The 27251-nt window shown below is 58.9% G+C and overlaps 1 protein-coding gene and 1 non-coding gene across 3 annotated transcripts in view; both read right to left on the reverse strand.

Annotated features, from left to right (window-relative positions):
- The window catches only part of AP1B1 (adaptor related protein complex 1 subunit beta 1), a 51923-nt gene that overhangs the window by 894 nt on the left and 23778 nt on the right, over positions 1-27251 (reverse strand). Inside the window, exons 3-22 of one of the 2 annotated variants that reach the window (XM_068989958.1) lie at positions 26131-26236; positions 23421-23556; positions 22224-22469; positions 20909-21099; positions 19912-20133; positions 17652-17772; positions 17201-17296; positions 16431-16546; positions 16017-16182; positions 11335-11433; positions 10726-10985; positions 9976-10177; positions 9220-9240; positions 8619-8762; positions 4617-4762; positions 2432-2561; positions 2063-2147; positions 1423-1509; positions 1172-1326; positions 649-657 (exon numbers count right to left, since the gene is read on the reverse strand). In XM_068989958.1, the coding sequence (XP_068846059.1) occupies positions 649-657; positions 1172-1326; positions 1423-1509; positions 2063-2147; positions 2432-2561; positions 4617-4762; positions 8619-8762; positions 9220-9240; positions 9976-10177; positions 10726-10985; positions 11335-11433; positions 16017-16182; positions 16431-16546; positions 17201-17296; positions 17652-17772; positions 19912-20133; positions 20909-21099; positions 22224-22469; positions 23421-23556; positions 26131-26236 (2738 nt within the window). The remainder of the gene's footprint in view (positions 1-648; positions 658-1171; positions 1327-1422; positions 1510-2062; positions 2148-2431; positions 2562-4616; positions 4763-8618; positions 8763-9219; positions 9241-9975; positions 10178-10725; positions 10986-11334; positions 11434-16016; positions 16183-16430; positions 16547-17200; positions 17297-17651; positions 17773-19911; positions 20134-20908; positions 21100-22223; positions 22470-23420; positions 23557-26130; positions 26237-27251) is intronic. The other variant, XM_068989957.1, reaches the window with a different exon arrangement.
- On the reverse strand, positions 4118-4214 carry LOC138094181 (small nucleolar RNA SNORD125). The gene has a single exon (XR_011146217.1). It is a non-coding gene; the product is annotated as a small nucleolar RNA SNORD125 (small nucleolar RNA).

Raw genomic sequence — 27251 nt, forward strand, 5'->3', positions numbered from 1 at the left:
GGGACCCCTTATTCCCAGGGCTCCTCTCCAGGCCGGGGGCGGAGAGCAGATGGCAGAGGGTGGGGCGCACGTGGGACCTGGGGGGGCGGCAGCAGCGGCTGGAGCAGCTGTGCGGTGCCGGCGAGGGGGCGGCCCTGCAGCCAGCCGGGCGGGGACCAAACAGACTGCAGCCCACAGACCTGCTGTCCCAGCCCCCGGAGCCACTGCAGCGTGAGTCAGAGCCCGTGGAGGGTGGGGGTCCCTGAGGACGTTCTGGGGACCAGGAGGGAAGCTGTGGGGGCCCCGGGGGGGGTATCTTTCTGGTTTCTTGCACAGGAAGCAGTTGTGTCAAATCTGGCTCAGCTCTACCCGCGAGGAGAGCTGGCAAGCCCAGGAGCAGAGACAGGCTCGCCGCCCCTCCTGCCAACGCTGCTGCTCAGAGGGGCCCCAGTCTCCTCCGAGGGCTCTGCGCGCAAGGCCTGTGGGGAGTGTGGTGCCAGGCTGGAGAGCACAGGGTGTGGCAGCGGGGGCGGTCTGTCCCCTGGCCTGCAGCCTGCATGCGTCTGCCTGGCTTTGGGGAGCAGGGGGGCGAGGCCAGGCCAGGAGGTGGGTTGTGCCAGGCGTGCCTGGGAGGACGGGGGAAGAGGAAGAGAAAAGCAGTCCGCTAACCTCCAGGTCCTGCACCGCCGGCACCGGCAGGGAGGTGGACATGCGGCGACCGGACACAGGGAGACAGAAATTACCACCACCAGCCGCGGCACCCATGCCGCCGAGGGGCTGGGGAGCAGCGTCGGGCGGTCATGCCTGCCCGCTCGGGTGCGGGAGAAGCCAAGCCCGGGTTCTCGGGGGCCGGGACAGTGGCGCAGCCTCTGGGAAGCCTTGTCCTTTCTCGGGGAGTGGGGAGCCCAGGGGCCAGGGCTCCCTGAGTCCAGCAGAGCCCCTTCCCAGGTGGGCCTCACAGGGCCCGATTCTAGTCCACTTCACTGTTCGGAGACCTGACTTGGTGCCTTATCTGGGACACTTGATGGGACTGAGCTGAAGCTTTCTAAGATCAGAGTCCTGGTGCTTCTTCACACCAGGCTCAGCCTGACTGGATGCCCCACCCCACCCCACCAGGGCCGACCCCAGCCTGGGCGGCATGTGGGCAGGAAGGCAGAGGCCCCGGGGCTTTAGGTGGGAGCGGGCGCCTCACCGTGAAGCTGGGGTTGCCGGGCTGGATGCGCAGCTCGGCCAGCACCCAGATGCCGTTGGTCAGCTTGAGAGACTGGTAGAGCATGTCCTGGCCCTCCACGTTCCTCCTGGCCACAGTGAAGATGCTGCTGCTCTGCAGCCGGCTGCTCACGGCCTCTGGGGGTCACAAAGTCAGAGATGGGGGGTCTGGCGCTCAGGGCTGGGGGCAGGGCACAGGGCAGCATGGACAGGCACAGGGCTCAGGAGCCCTACCTGCGTTGAGGGGGCAGTCTCTGATCTGGAACTGGGCCTCGTTCTCGTTGGGAATGTCCTTCCACGTGGCCAGGAACATCTGTCGGTCTGCAGGGGCACAGGTGGGACCCCACTCAGCACCCTCATCGGGAAGCGGGGCGGTTAGGCCCTGCACCCAAGACCAGGGTGGCTCCGTCACAGCCCCTCCTGCTGCCCTCGGCAAACTCCGAGCTTGTGTTCTGAGGGGGCCACCTGCGCTGCTCCCCGCCTCTGGGCCTTTGTGCCCTCCCCGCTCCTGCCCACATCCGGCCTCCGGCCCTGGCACCGAGCAGCCCGTTCATCAGTCTTGGTGACGTCACGGGCTCCTGTGGTGACAGCTGAGGGGGGCCTATGCCCTCTGGGCATGGGACGTGCCTTCCCGAAGGTTCCTGCTGGGGCCCAGGGGTGGGCATCAGGTGTGACGCATGACCTAGGGCCCCTGCCTCCGGGGGCCCGTGGGATAACTGTCTAGAGGCTGCAGGTCAGGCTGAGAGCAGAGCTGGCCAGGCAAGACCCTCGGGCCCTGGGAAAGTGTGACCCTCCCTCCAGGCTCTGCAGGGGAGCCGATAACACGGGCTCCACGCATCCGTTCCAGGGACCCCAGGGTGCCCTCAGGACTCACCCATCTTCCCGTCCTCCACAAAGAGGATGTGAAGTGGGTACAAGGTGCTGAAGTAGAAGACGTCTATGTTGTTCTTTACGGCCACCTGGAAACAAGGGGGGCCCCAGGTCGTCCCTTTTGCCTGATGCCCACTGAGGCCCCAGGAAGCCTCTGCTCCTGTGAGCACAGCTGAGCAGGTTCCTGCTTCCCCAGAAGCTATGTCCATCCCCTAGCCAGCCCCTGGTCTTCCCATCCCCACCCTTCTGTGCCCAAGAACAAGACTCCACAGACACAGCCCTGTGACAGAGCCAGCCAAGCCCCGAGGGCTTCCCCAGTCCTCCCGGGACACGTGGGCAAGGACTGGGGTGCCTGGTCCTCCCCGGGACGCACCTGCAGGCTGTTCAGCGGCTCTGTCTTCATGACAGAGCCCGCCGTGCTGAGAGGCAGGGAGATCTCCACGGTCTGGGTGGGGCTGAGCGGCGCGTGGACCTGGAGTGGGGCGGCGGGGGCCAGGCCAAAGCTGGGGAGAGAGAAGCCCCCGCGGGGATGGTGGGGAGCAGGCGCTGACACAGGGCAGGCAGGCTCCTGGGGCCCCGGGACCTGGCAGCAGCTGGGGAGAAGGCTCTCCAGCGAGCCGGCCTCACCCCAGGTCAGACCCAGGCTGGAAGGACAAGCTCCTGACCCCACTCCAGCCTTCAGTGGCCCCACGGACGGTAAGAGAACCGGGGCTAGCCAAAACCTATCTCTGCTCCCCTTTCTCCTCTGGGTGAGGCACCAGGCAGGCCCAGGTCAGTGTGTCCTGCCCTGCCCTCCAGGAGCCCCATGTCATACCAGGGGCCTAAAAGCTTCTTCTAACCTGAAAACCGTGACTGCCCACATCTCAGTAACCAACCCCAACCTCCCAGGAGGGACGTGACCATCCCAGGGGAGACACTGGGTTTACTGTCTGGGCTAGAACAACGGCCACAGAGCTTCGGGGAAGCCCTGCCTCTTGGTAAAGTGGCATGTGGGCAAATCAGAGGGCACCAAGAACGTGAGAGATGCCGGCCACGGGCTCTGGGAAGGTAAGTCACCACGGTACTGACTGGGAGCACGGACTGAGCACTCCCCGTGCCCAGGCGAGGCATCTGAAGTCCTGGTCTTATAAACACAGCGACAGGCACACACCCTCCCGTCTTCCAGGACACAGGGACTCAGGGAGGGGCAGGCCCAGGCCTGGGTGCGTGGCACTGCTGAAGCCCAGAGCTTGAGCTGCCTGACCTCAGCCTGTGCTCTGCCCATGGTGGTCTCAGATCCACCCGGGACGCAGCAGGGGATGACGTGGGGACGCCAATGCCATCATGGTGCCTCAGCACTCCCAGCTCTCCTGGGAGCCTGACCTCTGCCGACTGTGACCCTGGGTGAGGCATTCACCCTCTCTGAGCTCAGGTATCATTACCTACTTTGGTGGTTTAATCACTAAGTCCTGTCCGACTCTTGCGACCCCATGGACTATAGCCTGCCAGGCTCCTCTGTCCATGGGATTCTCCAGTCAAGAATACTGGAGTGGGTTGCCACTTCCTTTTCTTTTCTCTTTTTCCTCTTTTTTTAATTTTTACTTTATTTTACTTTACAATACTGTATTGGTTTTGCCATACATTGACATGAATCCACCACGGATGTATACAAGCTCCCAATCCTGAATCCCCCTCCCACTTCCCACCCCATATCATCTCTCTGGATTATCCCCATGCACCAGCCCCAAGCATCCTGTATCGAACATAGGCTGGCGATTCGTTTCTCACATGATACTATACATGTTTCAATGCCATTCTCCTGCCACTTCCTTTTCTACTAAACGGGACTTAATGGCATCAACCTCACTGGGCTGTGAAGGGGCTCAAGAGAGACAAAGACTCCTAAAGTTCTCGACACAAGGCCTGGTGCCCAGGGAGTTGTCCACACACTGTAAGTTCACTGTGAGCGATGACCAGGAGCACTCCTGGGGGCCTGCAGGGCTCCATGAGGCAGAGGAGCAGAGTGCCCACCTCCCTCGTTGGACAGGCGGCCAGAACACACTGGTGCACAGGCTCTCCTTGAGGAGCAACCCCTTCAGTCAACTTCTTAGAGGCTCAGTTTGCTCATCACCAGAGCCACTCAGGAAGAAGGATCATCAGGAGAGGCTGCCTGCATTTCCCAGAGAGCCCTGGCCTAGCTGGCTGGGTCCAAGGAGGCCTTCCCGACTGACCCCCAGTGCAGGGGACCCTGGGGGTGAGGCGCTGGGAGCGGACACCACTCCCAGAGGCACCGCTCGCTCCCTGTCCACCTTCTTCGAAACACGCCCTGAGAGGGGAGCTGCTCAGGTCTGGAGATTTTGTCAGGGAAACACCCCCCTGGGCGCTGGGGAATCATACTAAAGGGAGGTGCCTTACCCTCCCAGCTCCCCACCACTGACCTCAGACTTTGGTGCCCACAAAGAGAGGTCACGGTGAGGAAAATCACTGCGTCAGAGAGAGCTGGCCAGAGCTGCAGTTGTGAGGAAGACCCTCCTCCAGCAGAAAGCGGGGCCATCGGCAGGCCGGCCTCGGGGGCTCACCTGTTGCGGTTGAACTGGATTGCGAAGTCGGTCATGACCTGCAGGGCCTTGTTGGTCAGCTGCAGGTCCATGGAGATGGAGCCCGCCTGGCGGGTGAAGGTGCCCGAGATCTCCAACCCTTTGGCCTTCATGGCCGGCAGCCAGACCTGCAGGGAAGACAATGGGGAGGGGGCTGCCACAGCCCCCACGCCACAGCCCACCTGAGGGTCCTTCCCCTGCTCCCTTCTCTCACACCTGAAGGGGCCTCCCAGATGGACCACACCTGCCTGGACTGCCAAGAGATGACCGTGTGAGCCTCAGGATGAGAGGAAGGACCCTGCATAGCCTGCCCGGGGGCCCCGCCTCGGGGTGGCCACCTGCTGGAGCAGCACGGGACAGGGAGGCCTCGGTGTGCCCAAAACCCGACCCGAGTCTCCAGAGGTCAAAGCAAGAACACTCAGAGGAAGGCGGAGAGACCGGCAGGCCCCACCAGCCTCCAGATGAGCCCAGGAGACTGAGAGCCCACGGGTGCCTGGGGCCTGGCCAGAGCCAGAGGACCCCAGGCGGTCACAGCCTGACCTCCTCGCAGGCGGCAGGGCTGGCCTTTAACTGCGCCAACAGGCCTGAGCAGCGACAGGACCCAGGAGGACCTCTCGCCTGGCAGGCCTTCCCTGACTGCTTGGCTGCCCTTGTCCTCCAACGCTCAGCTCCAGAGCCAGCTCCTCCGGGAAACCGTTCCCCAGGGTCCTTGTCTGGGCTCTGCGGCAATGACGTTCTTGCAGATAAACTGTCTCCTCTGCGCCCGGACAGCACTTTGAGGGTGAAGGCTCTGCTTTTCTGTCTTGCATCCTTGGCTCGGAGCTTGGTGTGAGATCGGTATTCAGGGAACATTTGCTGAGTGAATGGCATGGATCAAAGCCCTGCCCAGGAGGGACACGGATGCTATCCTGCGGATGTACAGACACCTCTCTGGCTGCCATTCCTACCAGGCCGGCTCAGCCCCGCCCGAGGCCAGCCTCACCAGGGGCCCTGTCAGTGAACATGACCACAGTCACCCAGCCCAGGTCCTGTCAAGGTCACCTCCTCCCCCGACACCACGTCCTCCACTTTCCCCTATCCACAGGCACCACCCGGGGGTAAGCCACCATCAGAGCCCCTAGGTAAGATGGCAGCCACCCAGGTAGCTGCCCAAGTCTTTTTTCTTTTTTTAATTAATTAATTTTTTAAATTGAAGGTTAATTGCTTTACAGAATTTTGTTTTCTGTCCAACATCAACATGAATCAGCCATAGGTGTATACATGTCTGCCCAAGTCTTCTAGCCCCAGTTTCCAGAGCAGCCAGAGCCATCTTTAGGAAGGCAGATCTCGTCACGGCACCCCAAAACCCCCTCAGTGGTGCAATACCTCCACTGCCCACAGCCTCCCCGGCGGGGTGCCCTCCCTGGGTCAGTGTGCATGGCTCTTCAGGCCTCACATTCACACACAGTCCACACACACACAGAGTTCACACACACACACACAGTCCACACACACACACACACACACACACACAGTCCACACACACACACACACAGTCCACACACACACACACACACACACACAGTCCACACACACACACACACACACACACACAGTCTCCTCTGCTTAAACAGCACTCTCCACCCCCATCCCATCCTACTTGCTAACCTGCTCATCCTTTGCTCCACCAGACAAATCTGTGGGCAGAATCTCGGGGTTTTAGTTGTGAGCTATGACTGGGAGCACAGAGAGCACTCAGGACCCCAGGGTGACTGCCCTGCCCCACCCCTCCACCAGGCTTCCTTCCCAGGTTCTTCAGAACTGGCACCATCACAGTCCTCACTGTTAGGGGTGGGATATTGTGTCTCCTGGTCACTGTAGGCTCATGGAGTCCAGAACTGTCAGCTCCTGCTGACTACAATATTTGAGGAACTTCAAGTTCTTGTACATATGACAGCCTCACCCTCCTTGACCAGGAGGGGCTGGGACTGCAGGCACGACAAACGATTTGAGGTGGTCACAGTGCTGTGAGAAAAAGGCAGCCTACACAGTCACTACTTCTGGATGGAGAGCACACCCACATCCCTGTGACTAAGGTGGCAGGGGAAAGTCCTGCCTGTGTGGAAAAGGACTCCTCCTCCAGGCAGCCTGCCCTGATTACTCCTATCCTGGCGATCCCTTCACCTCTCCCTCCAGCTGATACAGTCACCTGGTCCTCCACTAAAACAAAGCAGCACTAATACATGTTAAAACAAATCCACATGCAGAAAGTAAGCTGATTCTGACAACCATGGCGCTGAAGTAGGTACACGGAAGTTCTCAAACACTTTAGGATCACCTAAAGATCGCGGGCAGGGGATTTGGTGCCACAGCCCTATATTCACTTCCAGACTCTTGTCACTCATCAGCTAAAGGACCTTAAAGCACTCAGATTTCTCAACTAGAACACGGGAACGCCAGTGCCACATGTCTGCTGGGAGGACCCTGCGGGCTGGGGGCCGTGCCACGTTCGTGCACCCCTCCACAGAAGTGGGAGGCCGCTGGTGCTAGACTTGCCGCCTACTGGGGGGCCCCAGGCCCAGATCCTCCCACCCCTACTACTGGCCACCGCCACTGTAGTTTGGCAGGCACACCCAGGGAGGCTGGGGCAGCGCAGGTGCTGGCTGGCAGCTCCCCTCATCATAAGGGACATGTCCTTGGGCCCCAGAAGCCCTGCTGGGTCCTGCTCTGGGGAGGGGACCTTGGAAGAGAGGGGCACTGGCTGAGAGTTGTGAGGCTCAGGCCACGTCCGTCCCCTCTGGCAGCTTCCTTGAGGCCAAGGGCCCAGCCCACACCACGCTGTCCTCAGCTCTCCTTCCCTCGCCAGCCCTCGCCACTGCCAGCCAGAACCCTTCTCCCCGCCGCCCCCACATCCTCCCAGGCCTCCTTCCAGCCCAGCTTGTCTCCACCCCTACAAAGCCCTCCTGTCCGGCCGCCATCAGCAGTCGACAGCTCCTCACGGGCTCCTGGCTTCTGCTCTAGTCCTTAAGTTTGGCCTCCACACAGTGGCCAAAGTGATCGCTCTTTAGGCTTCGTTTCTGCTTAAAACCCACTGTGCCAGGATGGAGAGCAAAGTCTCAGAACTGGGGCCGTGACCTTGCCAGCTCCCTGTCTCCTCAGCGCTAGTCCAGCCAGAGTCTGGAGTAGGGTGGGACTACCTGGGTGGCACAGGGGTATCTGGGGCACCTTCAGGCTGATTGGGGTCAGGGAGGCAGTGTGGAGATGGCAGGCTTCACCAGGAGCCACTGTCCTGCAGACCTTGAGTATTTTCTGCAGGGTTTCAGCATGCCTTAAAATTCCCAGGAACTTAAGGATGATGAAATCAACGGAAGCCTGTTCTTTGCTTCATCTGGAACTTTACTGGGAGTCAGTCGCTATATCAGAAACGAAAGGCGCCTCTGGCCCATCACTCATGGCACCCGAGCTGTGGTGCCACAATGACTCTGCACTGCTGCCAACCCCTGGCAACGCCATGAGATCTGGTGAGGCGGGTGTGCCCAAGCCTTTACCACGCTGAAATGAAGCGTTCTGTTCTCCTCCTTTTAAGTCTCCGTATGTGATGACAGCATCTTAACATTTCAGAAATGTTATGAGTAGGTAGATCTCGTTCATTAGAAAAGGAGGGGAGCTATGAAGCGCCTGTCATCAGTCTGGGGCCCTGGGTTGAACCACACTGAGAACCACTGACCAGTCGCTGCACGGGGCTTCTGCCATTCTCTGGAAGGCAAGCACGCCCCCTCAGCTCCCCATTGTTGCCTTGCCGATTCTGACTTGATCCGGAGGACTGAGCTCCAGCAACATCCCCTCTGGGAAGGCTTCCTGAGGCCTCCAGACCAGACCCAGCGCCCCTTCCCCGTGCTCCTGCTGCTCCGGGCAACCCGGCTGGCCTGAGCCAACCCCACCCAGCTGGCCACTGAAGGAGCCCACACGTCCGCCTCCCACCTCCCACGGGGCCACGGCACTTACTGCTTTGGGAGCCACATAGGATCCCGACAAGGTGCCCACGCCACTGGTCAGATCAAAGAGGTCACTCAGGCCACTGCCCATGGGCGCTCCTAGGTTGGCTGGTACTGCTGCTGCTGGGGGTGCCACGAAGCTGGGGGCCCCGATCTAAAGGGAGGGGAAAGGGGTCAGAGACAGGCACGCCAGGGGAAGTATGGCCGCCCAGCCCTTTAGAAGACGGGGGCGGGCAAGAGGGCATCCTGCAGGGCTGCCTTCAGGTCACCTCTAAGTTGCAGAAACAAGACAGAGTGAGGTGGGTGGAGAGGAGAGGCCGAGCCCTCCCGTGCCCTACAAGCCCCAAGGGGAAGAGCTGGGCACGCTCACAAACTGACAGCCCATGGATAAAAGGGGTGCCTAACACAGTGCTATGAGGGGGCCATGCTCAGAGACTGGAGCACACCCCAGGGGGTCAGAGAGGGCTCGCGGGGGCCTCCAGATGGCAAGGTAACTTCACTGGAGGGTGGTGAGGGTGGGCCGACGGCCCTGACACCCCCCACCCCGGTCGCCGGGCAGGTGATCGAGGACCAGCAGGATGAAGGCTTGGTGGCACAGGGTTGAACCGTACCCCTTCAGGCTCATCCCCCATCTCCCAGCAGAAGCAGGCAGGGTGAAGAGAACAGGCAGCCACATGCAGAGGGAAAGCCAGGAAGAAGACACCGAGAGACAAGACAGGGAGGAAAGAGGCGGAAGGTTAGTCACGGCTGTCCCACCCAACCCTACGGGGCCTGTGCGAGACTGCAGCGGCCTAGGAGGGGCCCAGGTCTCTATGATGGGCAGCCCCCCTGCACCCCCGGCCCCACTCGACCACCCTCGTCCCTGTGCTGTGGCCTTGGGGACCTGAGCTGGGCATGGCCAAGTGATAAGGGCCCAGGTGCCACCTCCACCCGGCTCTCTGGCTGCCTGAAGAATCCCAAGAAGACAGCAGGCCTTCTTGCCACCGCCTTCACAGGGTGGGGCTGTCCCACCCTCTCGTGAGCCTCTCTCAGGCCTGCCGGGCGGCTACCCGAGTCGGTGCCACGTGTGGGGGAATGGGTGCAGGGGTGGCTCCCCCCGCCTTACAGGGCCAAGGTGCCCACAGGGCCAGACTCAGAGGGCAAGGGAGAAGAGCCCCCAGGACTCTTGGGGTTCAGCAGCCTGGCAAGGGGCTAAATCCTGTGTCTGCCACTTAACAGCTATGTGTGCTAGGCAGGACGGCCACCTGACCGCTTTATGCCTCAGCTTCTCACCAATACGGAGCTACTTGATCCTTGGATGGCATCTGGCAGATCCTGATCCCTCCCTGAAGACCACCCTCAACCTCATCCAGGGGCCTAGGACATACCAGGCTGTCGAGGCCGCCTCCAAGCAGGTCCACGGCACCCATCTGCACCGCGGAGGTGGCCAGGGGCGGGCCGCTGACCGGAGGCCCGAGGTCCAGGTTGAGGAGGTCGCCCAGCAGGTCGCCCTGCGTGGGGACGGTGTCCAGCTGCTCTCCGGGGGGCGCTCCAGCGGGGGCTGTCTCTGGGCTCTCTGTGCTCTCGCTCCTGCCGGGATGTGGGGAAAGGCTCAGCAGGGCGGGGAGCAGTGCCGTCTTGGGGAGGCCAGACCCCGTCTCCAGGATCCGCCCCCTGCAAAGGCACGGGGCCACCTCACTGTCCCGGGAGCCTGTCTACACCCCACTTCCTTCCCTTCCCACGCCTGATCCACCTTGTTCCGGGCTCAGGGGTGGGAGGGCCGTCTGTATTCCCCCAGCTCAGTCCACTTTAAAGTCCTGGAGGACAGGACACCCAGGCCAGAAAGCTGTGGGAGCTGTGGGGGAGGGCCTGGGCGGAACAGGGCTCTGGAGGCGGGCAGAATCGGGTTGAGCCCAGCTCTGCTGCCTGCGCTCTTCACCAGGCTCTCAAGCGCTTTCTGCCTCTGGTCCCTGTCTCTTCAGGGAGGACGTCTCTCAGAGCTGTTGTCACCTCGTCCACATCTGGTGTGCAGTGAGCATTCACTAGGGTCGCTAGAATCGTAATTCTGCTCTGACTCAGGTGCGAGCGCTGTGCTACTGGACCAGGGAGGTGGGCCGGCGACTGGCCCCCAGACTCACGAGGCGGTGCGGGGTGGCAGGCTCTTGTGCACGACGCCCCGGCCCCCCTCCACAAAGGCGCTGGGCGGCTTGTGGTAGACGGAGGCCAGTGTGCCGATATAGCAGATGAGCTCGTCCAGCAGCGTGGGCTCGATGAGGTCTGTCTCCTCGGAGATGAGCGGCTTCTCGGCCAGCACCACCTCCTTGGCAGCCACGGGGTCCGTGGAGAGCAGGCGCCAGTAGATGTAGCCGCGGTCCCGCAGGTCCGGGTTGTCTGAGTCCTGGGAGATGACAAGGGCGTGAAACGCCACGCACGTGGGTGATGGGGAGGGGGAGCCCACAACTGGGGGTCACAGGGTTGCTAACTTGACTGCTTGAGTGCTGGTGGGAGCCTGCTCCTTTAGGCGCAGAGCAGACACAGCCCAGCCCCCTGGTTTCCCCTCAGGCCAGCCTGCCCGTCTCCGCTCCCTGCCAACTGCGGGACTTCCCTCTCCTCTTGATTTACAGGCTGGCTCAGCATCGCCCCCACCCCCACCCACCCTATCTGTCTGACTGAGCTCCCTGAGCTGGGGATTAGGGGCGGCACTCCCAAGCTGGCTCCCTGGGTGGACCAAGGGAGGCCGCACCCACCTGCGTGGCCAAGCTGAGGACCTGCTGCACCAGCTCCTGGGTCTCTGTCGGCTTCTTCAGAAAGAGCTTCACGATAGCCGTCAGTAGCTGCAGCTGCACCTGAGGAGGACGGAGAGGAGGCAAGGGTGGAGGGTGAGCTCCGGGTGGGGACCGCAGGGAACCAGAGGAGGACCTCAGAGCCTGAAGGGTGTTCAAAGGCTGAGAGCGGCTCTCCTGGGCTGGCCACGCAAACAGGCCAAGCCAGCAGCGGGGTGGCCGTGCTGAGTAGTCTGGACCTTGGCCCGAATGGTCAGGAGGAGCTGGCCGCAGAGCTGTGCGGAGCCCCAGGCCGCCTGGGGACTGCTGCCCAGTGCTAGGGCCCCAGAAACCCATCAGGGATCCGGGTCCACGGCCTTCAGGAACTCAGCTCATGGGGGCAACACATGTGCCTGGTGTGCTTACCAGAGACCACCCACCAACAAGGGGACCGAGTGCCAGGGATGCCGAGCAGACGGGGGCAACTGGGCCCACGGAGCCTTCCTCCAAAGGTGGAGCCCCGCCCGGCCCCCAGCAGCCCCAGCTCCTGCCCGCCCTGTCTGCTCCTGAGCATGCCTCCTGCACCCCCTCCCCACTTCTGCAGCTCCAGCCCCCCTCACTGGTGCCACCCCACAGTGCTGGCAACGCTTTGGAGCCACCTGGCCGCCCTGCGGAGAAGCCCCTGAGGGCGGGGTTCGAGTCTGTCCCTGCTGCATCCCCGGCTATTGCTCACTCCAGAGCCTGGCAAAAAACAGGCACTTGAGAGAAATTTGACAGAAAAAAACACAAAACTTGCTGACTAAAAGCACACCTCTGAAAGAACAGTTCTCCGCATGCAGCCCTTCCTTAGCCCCATCCCATTTTGTCAGCCCTGGCACAGGAAGACAACCAGAGGCTCCCCAGATGGTGCCAGGGATGGGCCTGCGGCAGAAGGGCGGTGGCGGGGCTGGCAGCAGCTTCTGGGCCCGTCCAAAGGCTGGCACTTCTGGAAACAAGCGGCGGAGTTGCTGCTGCGAAGGACGGGCTGACGCTGGGAAGAATCCCTCCAGAGTCCCTGCGATCTGGGGACACAGGGGCCAACGGCGGAGGAGCAGGCTGGCTGTCTCCAAGGCCAGAGGCGGCTGGGGACTGGCTTCCAGACCTGGCTCAAGTCCCTGGCCCGGTAGCCGGCAGAAGGCCACTCGCCCTCAGCTGGTGAGGGAGAGCGTGGCCTACTTCAAGGGTTCTGGGGGTCCAGAAGACACAAGCCGTGGAGGCCGACTTAGAGCCAGAGCGAGACAGCACTTCCTCTGAATGCTGACTTCATCACTTCCCAGCCGGTGACCCTGGACAAGTCACTTAACTGCTGAGGCTGTTTCCTCCTCTATAAAATGGATGCAATGCCTCACAGGGTTGATGGGAAGTTAACGAGACAACATATGGAAAAAAACGTGTCCTCTGCCCAAGGCACAGCAGTGGTCATGGCTGTTGGTAACACCACCACAACCACCACACAGGGACTCTTCACCAAGTCTCCCCAGCCCCGGGCTGCTGGCTGCTGGCACTCATTCACCCCTATCCGTCTGCTGTGCTGCCTGGACCAAGGCTGAGTCAGCTCCCTGCCTAGCTCCCCCTCCCCCACCAACACACTGAGGCCCGAGTCAGCCTGCAGCTCAGGGCTTGTTGTTGCTCAGCTGCTAAGTCATGGCTGATACTCTGTGACCTCATGGACTGCAGCATACCAGGCTCCTCCATCCTTCATTATCTCCTGGAGTTTGCTCAAATTACTATCCTTGGAGTCAGTGATGCTACCTAACCATTTCATCCTGTGTTGTCCCTTCATTTGCCCTCAATTTTTCCCAGCATCAGGGTCTTTTCCAATGAGTCAACTCTTTGCATCAGGTAGCCGAAGTATTGGAGCTTCAGCATCAGTCTTTCCAATGAATATTCAGGGCTGACTTCCTTTAGGACTGACTAGTTTGATCTCTTTGCTGTCCAAGGGACTCTCAAGAGTCTTCTCCAACACCACACTTCAAAAGCATCAACTCCTGGGCGTTTAGTCTTCTTGATGGTCCAACTCTCACATTGGTATGTGACTACTGGAAAAACCATAGCTTTGACTATACGGACCTTTGTTGGCAAAGTAATATCTTTGCTTTTTGATATGCTGTCTAGGTTTGTCATAGCTTTTCTTCCAAGGAGCAAGTGTCTTTGAATTTATGGCTACAGTCACTATCTACAGTGATTTTGGAGCCTAAGAAAATAAAATCTGTCACTGTTTCCACTTTTTCCCCTTCTATTTGCCATGAAGTGATGGGACTAGATGCCATGATATTAGTTTTTTGAATGCTGAGTTTCAAGCCAGCTTTTTTATTCTCCTTTTTCACCCTCACCAAGAGGCTCTTTAGCTCCTCTTCACTTTCTGCCATTAGGGTGGTGTCATCTGCATATCTGAGGTTGTTGATTATTTTTCCTGGCAGTCTTGATTCCAGCCTGTGATTCATCCAGACTAGCATTTTGCATGATGTACTCTGCATATAAGTTAAATAAACAGGGTGACAGTACACAGCCTTGTCATACTCCTTTCCCAATTTTGAACCAGTCCGATGTTCCACATCTAGTTCTAACTGTTGCTTCTTGACTTGCATACAGGTTTCTCAGGAGACAGCTAAGGTGGTCTGGTATTTCCTTCTCTTTAAGAATTTTCCACAGTTCGTTGTGATCCACACAAAGGCTTTAGTATAGTCAATGAAGCACAATTAGATGTTTTTCTGGAAGTCCCTTGTTTTCTCCATGATCCAACAGATGTTGGCATGTTGATCTCAGCCCCTCCCCTGCCCACAGCTGGAGAGGCTCAGGAGCCAGGATGAGGGGACTCAAAAAGGCAATCGAAAGTAAGTCCCCAAATCGCAAAGCACTAAGTATTCTTATAAAATCTCTGAACTTGCCTCCCATGAGGCACAGGAAGCGGGCAGTTTACACACACCAAGTCTGAGAACGCCCTAGGCTGGCCAGGAGACAAGGAGAGGGGCCCCCCGGCCTCCATGATGGGAGTGTAAACCAGAACCGCCTCTGTGCCAGGGCAGTCTGGACACAGCAACCCGGACCGGCAACACACAGGCCCTCCTACCAGCACCACACTCCTAAGAACCCGTTCTCCAGCTGTACCTGCAGACGAGCTTGCCACAGTTTGCTCCCAGCAGAGCTGTTTAAAAGAGCAGAAGGCTGGACACCTAAATACCAGTCAGGGACCCTGCTTAAACAGGGTCCTTCTGCATGAAGCTAGGAAGCTGTAAAAAGCTCTCACAATGTCATGGCTTTCAGATGTATTTTTAAGGGAAAAATACAACTTGCTGATCAGTTTGAATTTGCATGGTTTGCTATAATAATTAAAAATATGTGAGAAGGAAATATATAAACAGTTGGTCCTCATGATTCACACAGGACACACCTGCAAATCTGCTTGCTAACATTTACTCATGACCCAGAAACCCATGCTTATGGCACCTTCACAGTCATTCACAGACGTGCAGAGCAGCGAATGTGTGCGCTGCCTGACGTACAAGCTCCTGGCTGAGGTGAAGTGAGGTGGTGCTCAGCTCTCATCGTAAACGTGCCACGTTGTCCACAGCTTGGGGCCTTTTGTTGGTGATTTTGCTGTTTACAAGGGGCCCACCACACCCTAATATAGAGCTGCAGAGCTGTCTGGGGCTCCTAAGGGCAGGAAGGCTGAGATACGCCTTTGGAGAAAATACATGTGTCAGATGAGCTTTGTTCAGGTGTGAGTTACAGCTGCTGGCCTTGAGTTCAATGCTAATGAATCAACGGAGTGTATTAAGCAAGGTGTCTTTAAACAAAACACATGTAAAACGATGTTTATCTTGACCAGCAGATAAACATGCAGTGACTGAAGGTGTACAGAAACAAGACTCTATTTCTCCTGGGAGCAAGGGTTTAGCTTACTAAATCAGAATTTGACTTTATGGAATGTTAAGTATCACAAGTGATGAAAATTGACTATTTTTTGTCTCTGTAGAGGAACTGGCTGGTGTGTTCCTAAACTCGCTCTCTGGAAGCAAACCCACCCACCCTCCCCACAGAAACCAATGAGTAACATGGTGCTTTCCAGGAGGAGAACTCAAGGCCGGGAGAGGGGCAGGAAGCAGAATTTTCACTACAGATCCTTTCGTGTCTTTTAGGTTTTGAACTAAGTCAGTGTAGTTCCTATCCAACCATAAATACAAAATTAAAACAAAGTCAGGACTTCTGTGGTGGTACAGTGGATGAGAACCCACCTGCCGACGCAGGAGACAAAGGTTTGATCCCTGCTCCAGGAAGACCCCACAGGCCCCGGGGCAACCAAGCCTGTGCCCCACAAGAGAAGCCAGCGCAACGGGGAGCCCGCACACCGCAGCTGGAGGGTAGCCCCGACTACTGCACTAGAGAAACCCACACGGGGCCATGAAGATCCAGCAGGGCCAAAATAATTTAAAACAACAACAAAACCAGAAACGTCTGCAGCCTTCAGAGTCCTCCGCCACAGACTATCCTCAGGAGCACCCCTTAGGCACCACAGTGAGGGACGAAAGGGACCACGCCTGTCCCCCGGTCACCTCTCACATGAATGCCCACACGGCGAGGGTGGTGTCAGGAGGGGCAGGGCCCTGAGTCCCGCAGGTGCACCTCACCTGGGTGCTCTCATCGTGGAAGCCCTCCAGGAAGCTCTCCAGCAGCTCGTCCGCATTGTCTATCCGCTCGGCGTACTCGCCCACGATCCAGATCATGGCGGCTCGCGCCTCGGGCTCATCCAGGGAGTCTAGGTTCTCACATAGCGTGGCGATCACGCTCTCATACCTGGACAACAGGGTGCGGCGACATGTGAGCGCTGAGGGTGCCCAGAGACATGGGCAGCTACTTTACGAGAGCCAAAGAGGCTGGTGGGGAAGAGGATATGAGCTTTGTCCTTTCCACCTTGGTTCCTGTTTAGGCCTGGGGCACAGAGCAGCAGGGAAGAGAGGAAGAGGGAGCGCGCCCCGTGCCCCTCCGCCCCACCTGGCCCCAGAACTGCAGCGCCCTGACAGGCAGGAGCAGTGGCCACGCACTTGTTGGGGTACTTGCGGAAGATGTCCTTGATGACCACGATGGCCTCCTGAACCACGTAGTTGACCTTGGTCTGGATGAGGTCGAGCAGCGTGCTCACACAGCGCTCGGCGGATTGCTGTGTGGGGAGAGGAGAGCGTGGGCCAGGCCTCCCCACACCCCCTAATTCCAACATACTGTGTCAGACTGTGAGAGCGACTCCTCACTGCCATCAGAGGCGTCAAAGGGGAAATGTCTTGAGAGGCTGGGCTCAAGGGACCCCTTGGCATCCAGGGACCCATTTAAGGAGAGTCAGGTCAGTAGCCCAAGAACATCTCCAGAGGCAGAGAACATGAAGGATGAAGGGCCAGGACACAGGGGTCTCAGTGACCCTTGAAAATATGGAAAAAAGGGCACACAGACGGTTGAATCGTGAAACGTGCCAAAACATTCAGCAGGCAGAGCCCCCTGCCCCAAAGTCCATGAAGTGAAAGCTAAGGCTACTGGGGCCACCATCAGCTTGGGCTGCCCCACCATCTGCGCTAACGCCGCGGGAGATCCCATGATGATGACGGGCTGATTTCATCTGCAGCAACTCAGAGGCCCAAGGAAGATTACAGATGAGGAGGAGCCAAATCTGTACCTCGGGAGCCTGCAGGGCTCCAGCCGTGACCCTCAGGCCCTGCTGGGTCGTGAGCAGCTGAAAGATGCTGTTTGAGTCAGACTGGTCTCCCGGTTTTGGACTCCTTGCCCTTCCTCCTTCCTCCCACCCAGGACAGTCTCAGAGGCTCACCTCCACCTTGATGGCACAACGGCCAATGGCTCGCACAGCCTTCCGTACAAAGTCCACGTCCACCTCGGTCGCATACTCTTTCAGCTCCGCCAACACCTGGGGCCCAGACAGACGAGATGGAGTCAGGGGGATCTGGCAGGGCGCCCTCCCGGAACACCCCTGGGCTGGGGGTGCGCACAGACACAAGCCCGATGGGATCCTGCCTCTCGTTCAAGGTGTGAGTCCTGAGGGAGGGAGGGAGCTCTCAGGTGCCCCGAGAGGAAACCAGGAAGGACGACCTGTCAGGGCTGGACAAGCCTTGTTTAGGGTGATCTAGCTAACGCATCCGCTCTGATGGGCGGATGATAAGTGACAACAGAAAGAACAGGCTCCTTCATCACAAAAGTACCCAATAACATTCGTGGAGAGCTTGCCTACGAAGCCCAGGGCCCAGACATCACCCCCTGCCGACCTGGGCGATGTTGGCCTGGGAGGCCAGGCGGATCATGATATCCAGCTTCTCCAGCTTCACATAGATGGGGTCGTTGTACTTCACGAAGAACACCTTCATCTCGTGCTTCAGGACCTCAGGCCTGGGGGTGGGCGAGGGCGCCCAAAGAGCAAAGAGCAGGTCAGAGGCCTCTCGCATCTGCTGGGGCATCTCTGGGGTCGGACGTGGGGCCTGACGTCCGTGAAGGCAGTGACTCCCGTGGCCACACGCTCCTGGGCAGGGGACCTGTGACCAAGGTTCTGACCAGCTCCTGCGTGTCCAACCACATCCATCCCAGGAAGGGAAGCAAGAAACACTTCACATTCAGGAGGTCACAGGCACCAGGCGATGGGCTTGGTCAGTTCTATCTGGTGACCTCAGGCCGGTCTTCTCACTCATGAGACGGGACGCGTCCTGTCAGAAACGTCACCATCGCAGGGCTGCGCTTCTAGTCCTAGAGAGGCCTGGCGTCTGGGAACCTGGCTCTCGAGAGTGCTCCCACTCTTCCCGAGTAGGACACAGGGGGTTGACTGTGCCTTGACTGACAGGGGAGGGAACTCAGGAGGTCAGCGTGAGGACTCCTCCAGACGCCACCTGGCCTTCTCCCTACGGTCCAGCTGTAGAGCCCCACCAGGCCGATAAACCACAGCTATGGAGCCAATATGCCACCTCCTATGAGTCCTTCTAGTGAATCTCTGAATGCATGTGTGGGGGTCCTGGGGACCCCGACCTGGACACCTACACGAGAGGTAGATGCCAAGCACCTGGCATGATGCGTGCCTGCCTCAGAGAGAGCACTCACTGTCAGAAGTGTCTGTGCCCCTCCCTCAGCCGGCACCCCCCCCCCCGCCCCGCCTCCTTTTCCCAGCTGAGGAAACCTGAAGGGGAGCGGCCTGTCCTGGGTCACACCCCTAGTGCTAATCAGGGCGGGAGCGAGATGGGAGTCACCATCCCTCCCTGGCTCCCACTCCCACGGCCTTTCCACAACAGAGAGGAGGAAGAGAACGGTGAAGAGGGGAGAAGACACAGCGGGAGAGCTGGGCAGGCTGCGGTGGGGCGGGAGGGCTCCTGGAGAAGCAGGGCCTCGGTTGTGCTGGGGGGCGGGGGGGCGGTGGGGTCCTGCACTGCACGGCTGGAGAGGTGGTTTCCGCCACCAGGACTCGGCACTAGCTGCCCAGCGCACATGGGGCCTGGGCCTGGCGGTACCTCGGCATCAGGCTTAGCCCCTTGGGAGGCTGGCTTGTTGAATAAACCCCGCACAGGAAGCCCCTTCTGCTGATCGGGCTGCATGAGCCACGACACCTCACTCACCCCACACTGCAACAACGACTCTCGTCTCGTCCTCTGCTCAGACACTCAGACAGCTTTCCTGAATTCACCTCCCAAACCTCTACAAACGTCCCAACTCCCCTGACGCTTCTGGGACCCGAGGCACGTGCTCAGAACCAGACTGAGGATACAAGGACAGGGAGCCTGTGCAGCCTTCTGAGAGAGAATGTTTACGAGAGGTGCTTGTTCTGCCTGTGAATTAGCTGCTGATGGAGCTGTTTGACCACAGAGGCTGGAAGCTGAACTGCAGAGCCTGCCCTGCCCAATCCCCAGCACGGAGCTGCCGGGCCCCTCCCAGGATGGTTCACAGCTTGTTCGCCCCAGCCATCCCAGTGCCTTCCCTTGGGAGCAGCGGCTCATTGCTGTGGTCATCCCTGTGGGGTGGAGGGAAACAGGTGCTCTGCACTCTGAGCAGCCCCAAGGCTGATGTAGAGTCCATGTCGTCCTCCAGCCTCCAGAGCTTGGACTCCTTCCCCAGGAAGAATGCACGCATACACACCACCCAACCCCTGCTTCAGGAGGGCTGTGGGGACTCGGACCAGCCACTGTCCATGGTTAACAAGTGCACGCTAGCCTCCACCTGCCTAGGCTAAGCCAAGGCTTCTCAGCCTCTCACTGCTGGCGTTCTGAGGCGGGGGGGCGCTCCTGTGCACCACAGGCTGTGGGGCAGCCTCCCCGCTTCCACCCCTAGATGCCAGCAGCAGCAGGCCCCACGATGACAACCAAGAATGTCTCCAGACGCTGCCACATGTCCCCTGTGAGACAAAGATACCAGTGGCTAAGAATTCCTGGCTTAAGCTGTTGAGAGGCCCTATCCGGCGGCAGGTCGGTCTCCCCTCGGAGCCCCTTCTCAGCAGAGGCCGCCCCTCCCAGCCCTGGGGCACGCAGGGCCCGCGCGCAGCAGCACCGCTACCTTTTCTGCACGATGAGGTTGATGTTTCGCAGGGCCACGTACTGCAGCTCGGGCTCGGCCGACAGCAGCGTGACCAGGGGCGGCGCCAGCTTCTTGAGCAGCGTGCCATAGTAGTCTAGGTCCTTTGACAGCATCTCCATGAACTTCATCAGCACCTTCACGGCCGACAGCACCACGGCAGAGTTGGCGTGGGACAGCCTGGGGGTGACCCGCTCACAGATGCTGTGGTCCATTCCAAGGGGGGCGAACAGGAGAGACAAACGGAGGAAGCACCCTGTTTTTAGTTATCAAGATAACATGTCTTCTGTAGGAGGGAGATCTAGATGCCGGTCCTCTTTCCTGTAGGTCAAAATCACTCGGAGCCTCAGTTTCCTCATCTAAAACATGGGAGAGGACGATGCCAGCTGCACATGGCTGCTGGGAGCCTAACTGAGACAATGCATGTCCAGCACTGAGCACAGTGCCTGGCCATCAGCAAATACTGGAGAAATGTCAACTCCCTGCCATCTGTTGTGAGGGCGCTCAAAGCGGGAAGGGCACCATGCTGGTTAGCACCAAGAGTCAGGGGGACCTGACTCATGAGCTGGGACTCTCATGAGCTGGGAGACCTGTGACCTCCTCCACCTCCCTGTGAACCACAGACAATGACGAAGCTGCTTTAAAAATGATCCTGCACGGGGGAAGCACCCAGCAGAATCCCAGGCTCCCAGTGGGAGTCAGTGAATGGTGGCTCTCACGCTACCCACCTCCCACCTCGGCCTGCAGTGACCGAAGTCTTGTCAGTGGCCCGAGCAGGCCCTGGGTTCTGTTCTGTGCCCAGTGGGCAGCAAGCTGCCTGCCTGAAGCAACACCACTTCCAGCCTGGCTCTGTGTCTGAGGACGGTCTGTGGGGCGAGGCCCTGGAGAGAGGCCCACCGGAGGCCTGAGGCCCGGCTTCTGGGAGCCCCCGCCCCGGGGATCTGGCCTGACGAGGCCTCCCAGCCTCGGGTCCCCTCACCTCTGGGCCTCCCGGTCGTCTTTAGGCGTGTAGTTGGCCAGACAGTCCAGGATGAAGATCTGGCCCCACTCGGTGCACTCGTTCAGGGCTGTGAGCAGCTTGTTGATGGACTGCGGGTTCAGGTCGAGCAGGTTGCTGCTGGGGTGAGACTCGGCGATCTCTGAGAGGGCAGCCACCGCGTTCGCCACCACCTGTTGGGAGGGTGGAGGAGGCAGAGGCTGGGGCGCTGCCCACAGGCCAGGGCAGCAGGCAGCTCATGACGGTGGCTGGTCAGAGCGCAAACACCCTGAAAGGGGTATGACCCGAAGGGCAGGGTCTGGAGCACTGAGGCCCACTGCAGGCACCCGCTCCACTGACTCCTCTGTGAGCTGAAACTAAGCGTACCCGCCATTAAAGGAAACCACAACAAGAGAGATCGGCTCTGAGCTCCTGGCGAGAGAAAGCTACCTAACACGCAGTCACCCTCTACCAGCCACAGCAGCTCGTTGGGAGCTTGACAATCGTGCCTCTCAGAGCCAGAAGCTTCCTGCGGAACCCCTCGGGGTGGTGGGTGCAGCTGGGCCTGGAGCATGGCGGGGTGCAGGAGAGGCTCCGGGCCTGCAACCCTTTCCTCCACGAGGGCAGCTGTTCCCACAGGGGGCTATGCCGTTTTCAACTCTCCCCTGACTACGCAGTGCTCCACGGCATCCCTGTAGTGGCCCCAGGTGCTCACCTGCGATGGGCATCTCAGAGGGACACAGAACGAGATGTCTGGGGGGGCAGGTCATATGTTTCATTTTAGACATGGCCCCATTGTTCTCCAAACTGCTGCTGTAGCCGCCATGAGGAGCCAGCTCCCCTCCCAGACGTGCCCAGTGCCCAGTACACCAGGCTACGCTACTTCCAGGGTGAGCCTCTATAGCCCTGCGAGAAGTGGGGAAGGGGGCGCCCCTCCCGGTCAGAGCACTCTGATGTCTTGGTGGGAGGACAGTGATGGCGACGGTGACTGGAAGGGGGAGGAGGGCACAGCCGCTGCGTGCTGGGCTAATGCCAGGCACACCACCTTCCACACTCCCGGCAGCCATGCAGAATTAGATCTGGCTTACTGAGAAAGAAAAGGGCTTGGGAAGGTCAGGCGGCTGGCCCGCGGCCACACAGCTCCTTAGAGAGGCTGCGCAGAGAAGCTCACTCCAAAGATGGCGCCCAAACCACTGCGGGCAGGAAAGCAGCTAGCCCACCAGCAGGGCTCTGCCTGCCCAGAACCGGGGCTGCCTGATGGAGGCCCAAAGCGACCCTGAGGGTGGCAGAGGTGGCACAGCAGGTGGCAGAGACTCACCATGGGGTTAGAGTCAGAGATGAGGTCTTTGAGGGTGTCCAGGAAGCCCTGGTCCTCCACTAGCTGGGCGTTGATGTCGTGGAGCTTGGCCACGCACACGGCCGCCGTCTTGCGCACGTAGGGGTCCTCATCCTTCAGGCACTTCCGGAGGGGTTCACACAGGTACTCTGTGATCTTGTCAACGCGGATGCAGCCCATGGTCCGTACCGCCAGGGCCCGGATCAGGGGGTTGGGGTCCTCACAGTCCTGAGGGGAAGCGGCCATTGGCCAGGGGCAGGGGCGGGTTGAGCAATACCAGATGGCTGCTGTGGGGTCTCCCCCCGACTGTGGCCAACAGCACCGAAACGAAGGGTTTGTGTGGGCACTGGGGCTTCCCCCGGCGGCTTAGGTAAAGAATCCACCTGACAGTGCAGGAGACACAAGAGATACCAGTTCAATCCCTGGGTCAGGAAAATTCCCTGGAGAGGGAAGCGGCAACCCACTCGAGTATTCTTGCCTGGGAAACCCCATGGACAGAGGAGGTGGGCAGGCTGCAGTCTACGGGGTCACAAAGAGTTGGCCACAACTGAAGTGACCGAACACACCCACACGCAGAGGTGCCTCGCATCTGCCAGATGCCAGGCTTTGCAGAGCTCCCTCTGATACTCGGAGCAGACAGGCAATACTGTTCCCATTTCACAGGTGAGGGGACTGAGGCTCTCAGGAGGGTCAGGAGCTCAGCCGGTCACAGAGCAGAGCCATAATCTGAGCTGCATCCACCCAGCACTGGGACACAGAACCCCATTCACCCACGTGTGGATGTCAACAGGGCTGGGGAGCCGAGGTTTTAAAGGTGCACAGAGGTAACAATGTGAGTCCCTGCTTATCCTCCACTTGGAGGACAGAACATGCAGGAAGGTGCGAAGCCTAGAAGGGCAGCAAGACGCCTTCAGACAGATGCTGCATTCTGAGCCTGCAAACGACACAGGGCCATGGGGACCCACAGGCCTGGGGCAGCCTCACAGGGACCGAGTTAGCAGGCTCTAAGGCATCTGATTTTCTGGAGACAGTGGGAGCCCTCCACTGGAGGAAGAGCCCCCAGGCGGGGAGTCAGATGGGTGGAAAGGAGCCTCCATGTTTCTCCCCGGGGCAGCGGCGCCGCACCCTGGGAGACTGAGCGGTGAGCAGCCCTCCCAGCCCCGCCCAGCTCCTCCACACCTTCACAAAGGTGTTGACGGCCATGATGGCCATGTCGGGCTGACTCTTGGCATAGTTCATCAAGTACAGGTACACCAGCTTCTTCAGCTCCAGGTTGTCCGTCTGCATACAGTTCACCACGTCGGGGAAGAGGGCACTGGAAGGTCAAAGCCACGTCAGTGTGGGGAAGCCCAAAAAAAGAGGAGGAGGACTCTTCGGGCAGCTGATGGGGGCTGGGGAGGAGGGGGCACACAAAGCGGACAAGAAATGTTAACAGGACTTCCCAGTAAAGGCCGGGCACCAGCTCCGTCACCCTGGGCATCTGTTGGTAGAAATGGAATTCCAACGGGCGATTTTAAAAGCCAAAAAGTCCTCTGTTCTTTGCACAAGGCTCATATATGAGCTCTGGAGTCCATCAGACTTGGCTCAAAGCCAGCTCTGCCTCTTGCTGGCTGTATCAAGCTGGGAAAATGTCTGTATCCCCATTTTGATTTTCTCATTTACAAGAAAGAGAAATAACAAACCCCATTTCGCAGGGCCCTTGTTATAACTGAGAGAGACAACATACTTAAGGGCGTCTAGTCCTCGACACTAAGGAGGCGCTACAGAAATGAAAACGATCCTTTTTTCTTCCCTGATACTTGACGTGACCCCTTATATCAGGCTGCTGGTTGCAGAGGGCTTAGGGGAGCAGGGCTGGGCTGGACCATGGACACTACAAGGCACTCACTAAGAACCAGCCCCCACACACAGGGCTCACACCACAATCCAGGCTTGGTGCTCAGGGCTTTTCATATGATCTCATTTAAGGGCCCTGAGAAGCCTGTAGAATATCCCCATTGTACAGAAGACAAAGCTGAGGCTCACAAATGACAAATAACTGCCTAAGGTGCCAGGTCTGAGTCCAAAGCCTGTCCTCATGAGTGCTGATATACTGGGCAGAACCCTTCCCAACATGGTACCCACAGTCCCGGGGTCACAGGCTCCTTGAGATGTGAAATATAGTTAGTGGTCGGTTTTCTGTCTCTGAAATTATCGCCTCCTCTTCTCAATTTTCGTGACTTTATGGGCAAAGACATGGGAATAGGGATGTAAGAGGGGACAGTGAGTTTCCTGAGCCTGGACTGATGCGTCACCCTGGAAGATGCCAGGCCGGGAAGGAGGGAGCTGAGAGCCCGCCTCGCTCTCCTGGGCTGTCACCTCAGCAGAGGCTCATCGGAGACAGAGGACAAAGGTGCCCCCTCTGCGGCAGGCAGGGGCTCTAACTGAAGGAGAGGCGTGGTCCTGGAAGGGATGTGCCTCGGAAGGAGCCCGGGTTCCGCAGACGCTGGATCCCTCTGCCGCTCTGTCCTCCACAGGCTTTTCTGCAGGACTGTCTCTCCTGAGACACTGTTAGGAGGTCCCTTGCTGAGCGTGGCAACGGGACGGGCGATCCCGGAGAAGCCTGGAGCAGTGGGGTCCTGCTGAGGGATTCGGATGGGGAGCCGCTCCCTGCTGGCACCCAGGCCTACCAGGCATGGGCTGGAGACCACAAGTGCACAGCAGAGAGGAAATGGAGGAAAGCACCCTGGGTCTGGATTTTAGAAGGGCTGGACGGGAGTCTGCTTCCACCATTACCCAGGCTGCCCACGTGACCACTGGGCAGTCATTGTTTCTGGTTTCTTTGGCAGGAATACCTCCCTTACCTACAGAATACAAGGGACTGCCAGGAAGACACCTGAGCGTGCTCTCCGACTCTCAGATACTCTCCAGTGCTAAGTGTCGTAAAGCCTCGGCCTGCCCCTGGGGGCCTGACAGCAGGCCGCGAAGGGAGACAAGTGCATGTAAGGCGAGGGCAGTCTAGCGAACGCCACCAAGGTCCAGGAGTCAGGACTCTGCTCTCACTGCCAGGGCCCTGGGTTCAATCCCTGGTGAGGGAACCAAGGTCCCAGAAACCAGGCAATGAGGCCAAAAAACCAGTAATAAAAGGAAGAACGTCTAGGATTGAGAATTAGTGACGGGAACACAGCAAGTGCTGTATATTCAGGGCAGTGGGCTGCTGTGATGAGGGCGGTGGCAGGGTGAATGGAAAACAGGAAGGGACATTCCAGGCTGGGAAGATGTGTGAACAGAGGCGCGGCCACAAGTCTACATGTGACCTGCTCTGCCAGCAGACGCACACCGTAGGGTGGACCACAACAAGCCTGCCCTGTGGTGGGCTTTCCCTACACCGTGTTTCTCTCTTTAGTGCAGGATCTGAGGTCCCCGGCCATGGGTGGAACCCGGACCCGTGGCAGTGAAAGCCCTGAGTCTTAACCACGGGGCTGCTAGGGAACCCCCTCATCTGGCAATCTAAAACAGGGGGATTTAAAATGAAAAATCCAGACTCCCCATTCTTTTTAAAAGACCTGGCCCTGCTGGGGTCATCTCCCCAGCAGCAATGTCCTCTGGGGCTCCTGACGGGGGCGCACCACGTTCACTTCGCTAGCCGCTGCCTTCTCAACCCAGCCCACTTCACTTGCTCCATGACTGCCTGACCCCGTCAGCATCTGAGCACGTGACCCCTCTGCAAACAAAACCTTCTGTTTGGAAAGGAGGTTTGTGAAGGGAAAGACACGAGGGCAGACATGGGTCCCTAGGGATGCTTAAAAGGGGGGATCTGAACTGGACCCAGGCTCGACAGCCTCCCTCTTTCAGCGCCCCCAGGCACAGCCAGCCCGCCCCTAGGCACAGCCAGCCCGCCCCTGCACACCTGACGTCTTTGCCCACGGTCATGGACGCGATCACTTTCTTCACCGCCTCCTTCTTCTTCTCCTTCTTGTCACTGTTCAGCTCTGCCTTCAGCTCAAAGATCTCCCCTAAAAAAGGAGGCAGTGTGAGTGATCCATCTCCACCTGCCAGGTGGCGATGCCGTCCCCAACCTCCAAAAGAACAGAAAGAAGGCAGGGTAGACACTCTGTGCTGCCCACTGAGGGCAGTTTTAGATTCTGGGCTCGGTGGGGCAGGCAGCAGAGGACGGAAGCCTAGAGATCACACTCAACTGAGGGGAGAGGAACCATGCAAGTTGGGGATATAAGAACAGTGCGGACAGGTCCTGTTCAGCTAGACAGCTAAAAAACACACAGAGGGAGGCAGGGCTCTCCTCAGCCACCGCACCCGGCGCAGATGGAACCTGGGGACGCGAGGTTTGAGGGGGGAGGGCAGGATCTGCTCAATTCCCACAGATGGCTTTTCCTGTTTTCCTAGAGCCTTGAGTTAAAAGAGCTCACTCAGGGTTTCACTTCCTGAGCCACAAGTGGTGGCTCAGATCTGAAAATGGGAATTCAGCTGGGGCTCCGGGGCTTGATAAACTGTTCTTAAGACCTTGAAGATCAGAAAAAAGCAGACGAGGAAGCAAGCTGGTTCAGGGCCCTGTCGCAGGCAGGAAGGCAGGCCCCTGACAGCCCCAGGGACAGGGTAAGGGTTGCTGGCGGAGTGAGACAGGCCTCCTGCCCTCAAGACAGCTGCAGCCTACCTTCCTGAGCCTTCTTCTAAGCCAGGAGCCTCTGTAACTTCTTCCCATGCCTTTTCTCATCTCACCCTCACGATAGCGCCATACTTCCCCATTTTGCAGATGAGCAAATGGAGAACAGAAGAGGTTCAGGAACCAGACAAGGGACACAGCCACGAGAAGGAAGGCCAAGATTCAAAACCAGGTTTGCCAGCTCCAGAGCCTGCGTGCTCTGGCCGACCCAGGACATTCGCTCCGCTTCTCTGAACGCACTTCCTCGTCTGCACTCTCGACCTCGCCTGGGGCCTTGCAGTCTCTCCTGTAACCGTGGCGAAACACTTAGCTCAGTGCCTGCTGCTCAGTGGCCAGCGGGAAAGGTGGCC

This window comes from Capricornis sumatraensis, chromosome 17 (genome assembly GCF_032405125.1).
Source record: "Capricornis sumatraensis isolate serow.1 chromosome 17, serow.2, whole genome shotgun sequence".
In the NCBI taxonomy this organism is placed as follows: Eukaryota; Metazoa; Chordata; class Mammalia; order Artiodactyla; family Bovidae; genus Capricornis; species Capricornis sumatraensis.